Source organism: Coturnix japonica, chromosome 12, assembly GCF_001577835.2.
Source record: "Coturnix japonica isolate 7356 chromosome 12, Coturnix japonica 2.1, whole genome shotgun sequence".
Taxonomy (NCBI): Eukaryota; Metazoa; Chordata; class Aves; order Galliformes; family Phasianidae; genus Coturnix; species Coturnix japonica.
Genome location: NC_029527.1, coordinates 16,776,159 through 16,785,510, shown reverse-complemented (window position 1 = coordinate 16,785,510; position 9,352 = coordinate 16,776,159). Strand labels below are relative to the sequence as shown.

Genomic DNA, 9,352 nt, shown 5'->3' with positions numbered 1-9,352 from the left:
AGAGCATCTGCACGGGACAGCGCCGCCTTCCCCCATCCTGCGCACGGCGCCGGCCGGAACTGGGTGCGGGCGGAACCTCCTGCGCGGGAGGCGTCGCGGCGGGGCTGTTTGTGCGGCGGACCTTCGTGCCACGTCCGAGCCGCTCGGCCGCCTGCGGATCCATCGCTGCCGCCGCTGCACGGCCCGCAGCCGCCGCTATGGTGGGTAGAACCGGGGAGGGCAGCGGGGCCGAGCCCGGGCCCAGCTCCGCGGGGCGGGGAGGTGTCTCGGGGTAGAGCGGGGGGCGGCGGAAGAAGGTGGCGGAGGCAGCACCGCGGCCTGCGGGACCGGGAGAGGCGCTCCGCTCTCCGCAGCGGCCCGTGTGTGTGTGTGCCCGTAGCCGAGCGCTGCTCCCTGACCACAACCCTCCCTCCGCAGGTCTCCGTGATAAACACCGTGGACACCTCTCACGAGGACATGATAGTAAGTGTGTGCCGTGCTGCTGCCTTCAGCCCAATGGGTTGGACCGGGACTGCTGCGTGTTCGTTAGTTGGCGGTCAGAGGGCAGAACGCGAGTATCTGCACGGAAAGGTGACGTGGGACGTGAAATACCGAATCCTGACTGCAGTTCTGATAGTGCTATAATCATAATCATAATGGGGAGCGGGAAAATGGGAAGGAGGAAAAGTTTAACGCTCACAGTTTCCGTGCCCAGGGTTGTTTCTATGGAACAAAGACGTGTGCTGAATGGCACAGAGTGTGGGTGGACAGCTCTGCTCTCCTTGATGCTGGTGTTTCTGGGAGCAGCTGTGCAGGCATAGGAGGAGGGGTTACAAAGCAGCTTATGAAAGCAAGGAGTGCTGATAAATGCTGATGTTTCAAGCCCAATAAAAGCTGTTAGTGCAGTTACACTGAACTTACACAGTAAGTATGTAACTTGGTCAAGGCTTTGCGCTCAGTGACACCAAGCTCCTGTCCTGAGGGTGCTGTGCAGCCCCACTCTAAACCCGCACACTGCGCACGTAACAGTCAGAAAATGGCAGGTGGGGAAATGAATGACTGGTGTGGTTTGTCTGGGTTATTTAAGACCTGTTCCCCTCGCCCTGTCCTGCTGCCACTCAGTGACCTGTTTGCAGCTCTTAGAGCTACTTCTGAAATGTAATGATGTGATTTAGAAAGCAGAACTCACACGGGCCAACAGCACCTTGTGCGTTGCCTTGCAGCACGATGCGCAGATGGATTACTATGGCACTCGGCTGGCGACCTGCTCTTCAGACAGATCTGTGAAAATCTTTGATGTTCGGAACGGAGGGCAAATCCTCATTGCAGACCTGAGAGGGTAAATTGTCTGAAAAGATGACGTTCTTTGCAAGTCTTTAATTTTTTGTTGTTTAGCCTTTCAGTGACATAGGATGCGTGGTAAATTCTCCAGGGTGGTTCTTTGTGGCGTGTTGTTCTAAATAATTCTATAGAATTGAACTCAGAGTCTTAATCCAAGGATAAATATTTGGAGTTGTGTTCAATGGTAATGGCTTTATCTGGCAGTCGTGCCCTATTTTTCATCTTGATTTTACTCATATTCTTTATATCATTGTATTAGTGATGTACAGAACAATGGTTTGTGATGTGATGGCTTAAACAGCCACAACCAGAATGCATCTCTATCAGCTCTTCCAGATAATGTTGTTTCTTGCAGGCATGAAGGTCCAGTATGGCAGGTTGCCTGGGCTCATCCTATGTATGGAAACATCTTGGCTTCCTGCTCCTATGACAGGAAGGTTATTATCTGGAAGGAAGAAAATGGCACTTGGGAAAAGACCTACGAGTACACAGGACACGATTCCTCAGGTTTGTGGTGTGTGGAGCTGGGACTGCAATGGGGTTTGGACTGGAATAAATCCGTCATTGTTTAGGCAGAAATCTTCCATCAGATTGTGATAAGTTAATGGAAAGAAGACACTAAGTCTGTTCTGCGCAGGAAGGACATCTGCAGAACAGCATCCTGCTGGAGAACCAGCTGTCTTGGTACATACAGCATTTTCACAGGACAAGTAAATCAGCTTTGGATAAATAAGGTTGTAGGATACTGAAGTCTTGAAATAGTGTTGTATGTATCCACTAAGGAGGAAAGGAAAAAGTGGAATTTTAGTATGCTGTGTTTGGTTTTCCAGTTGAAAGTGTTTTGTTGAGATGATCAGTCCTCCTATAAGCAAAGCTGAAATATTTCTGAAGTGTTCAGCATGCCAAAGCCCATAGAAAGAAATGCTGCTTTGCTGTTCAGTATTGTTCTTTATTCTCAAAGGAATCAACTAGAATATACTCTTGGTCCATGCTCCTGAGACTAAGCCAGTGTTAAAAATGAGTGTATAATGGATGCATACCTTGGTTTTGCTACTGATCTGGACTTTAAATGCTGTTCCAGCTTGTCAGTCTTTGTTCTAGAATCACTGATACCTCTTCGCTGTTGCACAGGACAGTCAAGAGGATTTTATCTCACTGAAAGTGCTGTTCTGGTGGTCTGCTACAACTAGAGGCAGTTTTCCATCATACGATAAACTGTGGTAATTGTCTGCTGAAATTCAGGAATGCAAAGACTCTTCTTAGCTTGCAAAGCTGCTCGCTTTTAGTGACCATTCACTGGTACTAGTCAGTGATTGGGTTAAGCAGTTTTAGCACTGTGTTGTAACCCAGTCTGTCTCATCCCTCACAGTGAATTCTGTCTGCTGGGCACCACATGACTATGGACTGATCTTGGCCTGTGGGAGCTCTGATGGCGCCATTTCATTACTGAGCTACACTGGTGATGGGCAGTGGGAGGTGAAAAAGATCAGCAACGCACACACTGTAAGTTGGAGCCATGGATGAGGATTGAGCTGATGCTTCAGAGTGTGCAGACTAAATAAATACTGAAATACAATTAAATATTGTGAATTGTTCTCCAAAACCGAAAAATAACTTGTTTTAAATAAATCTAAAGTAAGAAAGTATGTTTTATAGTAAGTGAAGTGAAGTAGAAAATAAGAGGTGAAAGCCATTAAAGAGCACTGATAGTACATCTGATCATGACTGTTAAACACAGTGCTGGAAGTGACATAGTGGGAAATGGCTTTGATACTCAGAATACCTCGTACAACCTGGCTGTGAGTAAACTTCAACAAGAAGCTGGAAAAACTGCAGGGAAAAACTCGTGGTTTTCCCACAGCAGTGGGACTTCTTGTTTAAACAAAACTTGACAGCCATCTAAGCAGATAATGATGGTGGCTTGCATTAAAAGAAAACGGAGCTGTGGGCACACAGATTCTTTCTGCATTCCTCACTCTTAGCAACAGCATACATCTTGCACCTCTGCTTTTTTTTTTTTTAATCTATCTCCACTGTATACATTTCCAAAATGATATTTGCCTGTAAGACAGTTACTTGGCTACATAACACTTCCTGAATAAATGTCCAGTCAAGAATAGAACAATGTTTGGAGTTCTTATCCATCCAGCATAGATGTCCTTTGCTCCCTCCACAGCTTTTAGTAATGACCTTATTTTTTCCTTGCATAGATCGGATGTAATGCAGTTAGCTGGGCTCCTGCTGTTGTACCAGGCAGCCTCATAGAGCAACCGTCTGGTCAGAAACCAAACTATATCAAAAGATTTGCATCTGGTGGTTGTGACAACCTTGTCAAGATCTGGAAGTAAGTGCTCTCTTACCAGGCTTAAGAACTTCATTCTTTATGGTTTCTGAATGTCTGTATTAGCACCTTGAATTATACTTCAGGCATCTATATGCTTTCATCTTTAACTATCTTTTACTATTTTAGAAAAGCACTTTAAAAATAGAAACAACTTAATGTCTTAGAAACTCTCATAGCAATTCGTGTGAGATCTGCTTAATCTTATCTGTGTAAATATGTTTTCAGAGAAGAAGATGGTCAGTGGAAAGAAGAGCAGAAGCTGGAGGCACACAGTGACTGGGTCCGAGATGTAGCCTGGGCTCCATCCATAGGCTTGCCAACAAGTACTATTGCTAGCTGTTCACAGGTGAGACTTAGGTAGGAGTGAGCTGTACTTACGCCTTGCTTTTGGCTATAGAAAGGAAAAAGACCGTCATGTACAGTGAATATGCAAATAGACACATTTAGAGTTCATGCCTGTGTAAGTGCAGTCATCATTGGCAATGCAGACAAGCTTGGTTTTTGTATTACTAACTCATGGTAGCCAATTCTGTTTGTTGTTATAGGATGGCAGAGTGTTTATCTGGACGTGTGATGATGCCTCTGGAAATTCATGGTCACCAAAATTGCTGCACAAGTTCAATGATGTTGTTTGGCATGTGAGTTGGTCCATTACTGCAAATATACTCGCAGTGTCTGGAGGAGACAATAAAGTGAGTACTGCAGCCTCAGTTTGCTCTTGCATGTCATATTTTCACTTTTGTTGTTTTGAGTTAAGACTTTTAAAGACTTCCCTTTGATGCAGTGGTGTTTTTTTGTGGTTATTTATTTATTTACCTAAAGGGGAGGAAGACTCCAACCTCTGGCAAACTACATGCACTGCATTCTTAGTCCTGATTGGAAATGTAGGCTTAATTTTATTTTGTAAGGATATTACCATTGGAATTAATTCTTACTCCCTTTATTGCTGGATAATGATTTAGCAAACAGCAATAAATAATTTGATGCTTGAAAGAACTCTGACACACTGCTATACTTATAGACCATTACCATCTTAGTGATGCAATCATTACAAAGAAAATGAGAAACTGAGAATGTGTAAGACTTAACATCTTTTCCTGCTCTGTTTTTGAGGTCACGCTGTGGAAGGAGTCAGTAGATGGGTTGTGGGCATGCATCAGCGATGTCAACAAGGGCCAAGGAGGAGTGTCTGCCATTACAGAAGGGCAGCAGAATGAGCAGTGATGAGGACTGACCAGTCCAGCTGCTGGAAGTGATGGCTATACCTGATTTGCAATGTTTCTTGAATCAGATGAGAACTGGTTTTATCCAAGCTGGACGTGAACATGGGAAATAATTAGCCAATTCTATGAGCAATCTTAAACAATACTGGGGGGCTACATTGTGTAGAAAATCAGCCTTACTTGACATTCCCTTAAATTAAAGATGAAGAGAGGAGCAAAGTATTGTGCCTTGTGCTACTCCCTAACACAGTAAAAACTGTAACCTGCCTTCTAGTTTAGGAGTTAGATTTAATTGGATACACTTCAAGCACTTGAGCAGGAACAGGAGGAGGCAGGCAATGAAAGTGCTCGTGTGTGAAACCATCTGTGTAACCCATCTGGCCACTCAAAGGCCAAAACTACTTCAAGTGATGGAGCAGGCTGGTGGAGTCAGCAGTAGCCAGTGTTCTGGTAGTACTGAAATGGTGTGTGGGTTTCCCTGAAAGTAATATGCTCAGATACATGAAAATCTCAGTGCATTCCCAAAGATGAAAAAGAGTAGCAGAATGCATATCTATTTTGCTTTACGCTAATCTCAAACTTGTTTATTTAAAGAACATCAACAAATGAAAATACAATTTGAAGACTTTTTTTTTTTAGCCACAATTCTATACTGTACCTCAGGTTTTTGTTTAGACAATAAAATAAAGTCTTATTGGTTAAAGTCTGGTGTGCTGTATTTGGAAATCTTTCACAGGGGGCCTTATTGGGGTTTTCTGTAGTCTACCTTGACAGATGCCTTAGTGTGGCTCTCATGTATGGTATTTAGCTTCGTAAGGGCTAATAAGTGCCAAGTCTAGCCAGAGTCCACAGTATACCATGACAATGCAGGGGACTTCTGTTAGGACCCAGAAGCTCTCCAGTGGTTCTTATTATTATCCACTGCCTACTTTCTTTGTGCTCCTTGGTGTTCTCTACCAGCAGGCTCTCAGACAAAAGTCAAGATGGTGATCTAATTCTACCAGAACTTCTTAACATAGCTCTGTTGCAGAGGGCATTTGTTCTCAGCTGCCCTACGACCCTCAATCCTACCACTGAAGATTTGTGAGCTGTAGCACAGAAGAAATCCCACAGATCAGCCGCATCATTCAAGTCTAGCTAGAACACAAGTAACAGGTGTAAATTTGTCATCCTTTACTGTATGTTCCCACTTCGTTCCTTCTGTTCCTGAGGGTTTGAAGAATATCCTCACAGGATGCTTTCTAGAGCCCCAGACATCGCTGCAACTATTCACTGACATCTTCAAGGTGCATTATTTCATTTTCAAAGTAACAGAAATGATGTTTCTAGGACACATCTTTGTTTTCAGTCCTTCAGCAAAGAACAAAATTTGATAGAACAGAACCCAGGAGAGAACGTAGACAAGAGGAAGCACACTTAGGGGCAAACACGAGACACGGCTGTTACTGTAGGCCAGGAATACAGTTCCACTTCTTTTCTGTTACAGCACACCAGATAACAGTGGAAGGGCTCAGGACTTTCAAAAAAATAGCCATTACAGGCACTAGTTTTTAGAAGGAATGATGTTAATGCCACAGCAGAAAAATAAAACAAGAAACACACGATTCCCTGCACAACTTCATTATGCGTAGACAGGAACTCAGCAACAGATGTATGCGGTTTTCACGTTTTTGTCAGCTCTTATCTTACAAGCACACCATGTTTCCAAGGAATCTAAACGCACGTCAGACTGCATTCCCAGAAATATCACAGCACAGAACAAATACCCCACTCTCTATATAGGGTGCTTCAGAAAGCAGCAGTTTGGTGAAGTGACAGAGATAACCTGGTGAAGTTTCAGAGCCCTTCCAAGCTTTCGCCAGTTTTCCTCTGCAATTCCTCTCAGCTAACCAGTCTGCTCCAGTCATTACATCTCAGTTATAGAAGAAAACACAGTAAGTAAGAATCTCTTTTGACAGGGTATATTATTGCATTTTTGCATGCAACAATTGTGCTTTCTGTCTGTATCCGTTTTTAGAAACAACTGCATATCATTCAAATCAGGAGAAACATTTTCACTGGCTTAGGATTCAACGAAATACAGAGATAGAAAATATGTTTAATGTTTACTCTGTGTTTTCAGTTTGGAGCACCACCTAACGAAGACAATCATGTTTCTCAGAGTTACTCTGCTAGGAATTCTCCTTCTCAGCATCCTCGAGACAGAAACTGCACTGGCTGGCTCTAGTTTTTTAAGCCCTGCATATAAAAACATACAGGTAAAAATTCAGCATAATGCTTTTTTGAAATGGTCTTCCTCTATAATTCCTTAAAGCCAAATTCTTTACAGTGCTTAGAGGTTTTGAAAAAAAATATTTCTGGAAGAGGTAGGAGGGATTCCAGAGAATTACTGTAACAGATAATTCACATGAGGAAATGAAACTACTAATCTTAGAAGCAAACCAACCAACTGAATAAAAAACCCCAAACAAATGCAAAGCAGCTGTTTAAATAAGTTGCACTTTGAAAATGAATTGGGAGGTGGCTGTTCCATAATGAACCCTTAAACAAACTGCTGATAAAGTGAATGCATAATAGTAGTGCAGTTATTTTATACCCACACATCCACATAACTTTAAAAGAAGCCATCAATAGCTTTAAGTAATCATAACTTCAAAAGAAGAAGCAGCAGTGGTTCTAACTAATTTACTACATCTGCGTTAATTATGAGTTCTATTTTCCCTGCTACAGACCACTTTGATTACAGGAATTTTACACAGATGCTAATTTGCTTGCTTTCTAGCAACAAAAAAATACAAGAAAACCAGCAGCAAGATTACATCGCCGTGGCACAGAAAGCTTTTGGGATACAGATGAAACAGAGGGAGAAGATGACAATAACAGTGTTGATATCAAGGTGGGTATTTTTCACTCTTGCTCACGTACAAGTTCAAATTATTTTGTTGGAGTAGGAATACAATTTCTGCCACAGGAGGTGTACCAATGAAAGCCACAGTCATCTAACCTGAAGGGCACCAAGAAAGACATGAAAACTGCCAGTGTTGATAGCATGAAGTAACTTAAAAGTGTCTGCACAAAGGCAGATCGTGATTCTTCCCAGGGAGGTGGTTGAATTGCCATCCCTGGATGTGTTTAAGAGTCGTTTGGATGTGGTGCTCAGGGATATGATTTAGCAGAGGGTTGTTAGAGTTAGGGTACTATGGTTAGGCTGTGGTTGGACTTGATGATCTTCAAGGTCTTTTTCAACCTGGGTAATTCTATGATTCTATGATCTCCTGTTAAGGATTCACTTACATTTTGGAACTAACTAATAATACAAGTTCCTTGTAGTTCTCTCTCCTCCAGTTTATCGTGCAGTTCAGTGCAGTAGCCATGTGCTGTTTATCAGATGGTCATGCCATGTCTCAGCACTATTAAACAAATGGATCACGTTTTTCTACCTCTTGTTTATTGTCACTCCTATGAACTAAATTAACCTCTAGTGCCTTGTCCAAAAATCATCTGTTAAACTGCTTTAATGCTTTTACAGTTTAATGTTCCTTTTGAAATTGGTGTCAAGATAACAGAAACAGAGTATCAAGAATATGGACAAGCCCTGGAGAAGATGCTACAGGACATTCTCAAAGAGAATGCTAAAGGTATTTTCAAATAAGCCATAAAAGCAGAAACTTGAAACAAAAAGCAAAAAACACCCCATGGAATGTTGTCTGCCCATTTGTCATGTGAATCAATCAGAACAGCATTTCAGAAATGACTGGCCTAAGTAACTAAGCTGCCACTAAGAGAGCAACTGAAATACCTGATGTTCAGGAAGCGCTGGCTTAACGTCAGAGAATCACAGAAGAGTAAACAAGATTGTTTTACATGACTCACAAGTGAAGTTCTAAGTAGTAACTCCCACCACAAACTGTTGTTTCTTTTTTGTTGTGTTTTTACTTTTACAGCCCTTCACTTTTATTTGTACTCAACTACATTAAGCTGTCCTTTCCAAATCTTTTATGGGTTTTGTCAGGCTTCAACCATCAGGCATTCCAGTCACCTCAGGCTTCTTCTTTCACCCAGCTTTTCAGGATCTCAAGAATTGTTCCAATCTCTTCTCTCTACAATCTGAATTCCTTTTGTAAGGCTGTTTCTATGGCCATTACAGAAATAAGACAGTTTTATGCATGCATTCCCCAACAGAATACAACCATGTGAAAGCTTTATCTATCTTCATTTGGGTGCTTTAGGCACTTACGGACAGACTGGCAAAATGGGATTTTCAGAAAAAAATATGAAGTTTTTCAAAATAACCTGCCTATCTTTTGCCTTTTTAGAAACTCAGACAAAAAACTGAAGCAAGCTGAAGGACAACACAGCACTAGATGGTCTGATTTAAGTTTTACTTTAAAATGAAACTATGACTGAGTCTACATCTCTAAGAAGGGAGGATGTGAACTTGAGTAGTTTGCTCAAAGAAAAAGAC

At 42.3% G+C, this 9,352-nt stretch overlaps 1 protein-coding gene across 3 annotated transcripts; it reads left to right on the top strand.

The window, feature by feature from the left end:
- Positions 1–64: 64 nt before the first annotated feature.
- On the top strand, positions 65–5,590 carry SEC13 (SEC13 homolog, nuclear pore and COPII coat complex component). 3 transcript variants are annotated; one of them, XM_015875130.2, is made up of 9 exons: positions 65–200; positions 418–462; positions 1,203–1,318; positions 1,676–1,827; positions 2,690–2,823; positions 3,531–3,664; positions 3,890–4,010; positions 4,210–4,356; positions 4,778–5,590. In XM_015875130.2, the coding sequence occupies exons 1-9, from the start codon at positions 198–200 to the stop codon at positions 4,886–4,888; spliced, it is 963 nt and encodes a 320-aa protein (XP_015730616.1). In that variant the 5' UTR covers positions 65–197; the 3' UTR covers positions 4,889–5,590. The 3 variants fall into 3 exon arrangements, with proteins under 3 accessions (XP_015730616.1, XP_015730618.1, XP_015730617.1); XM_015875132.1 differs by lacking the exons at positions 65–200; positions 418–462 and adding an exon at positions 463–570; XM_015875131.1 differs by lacking the exons at positions 65–200; positions 418–462 and adding an exon at positions 469–570 and having other exon boundaries at positions 1,155–1,318.
- The last annotated feature ends 3,762 nt before the right edge of the window (positions 5,591–9,352 follow it).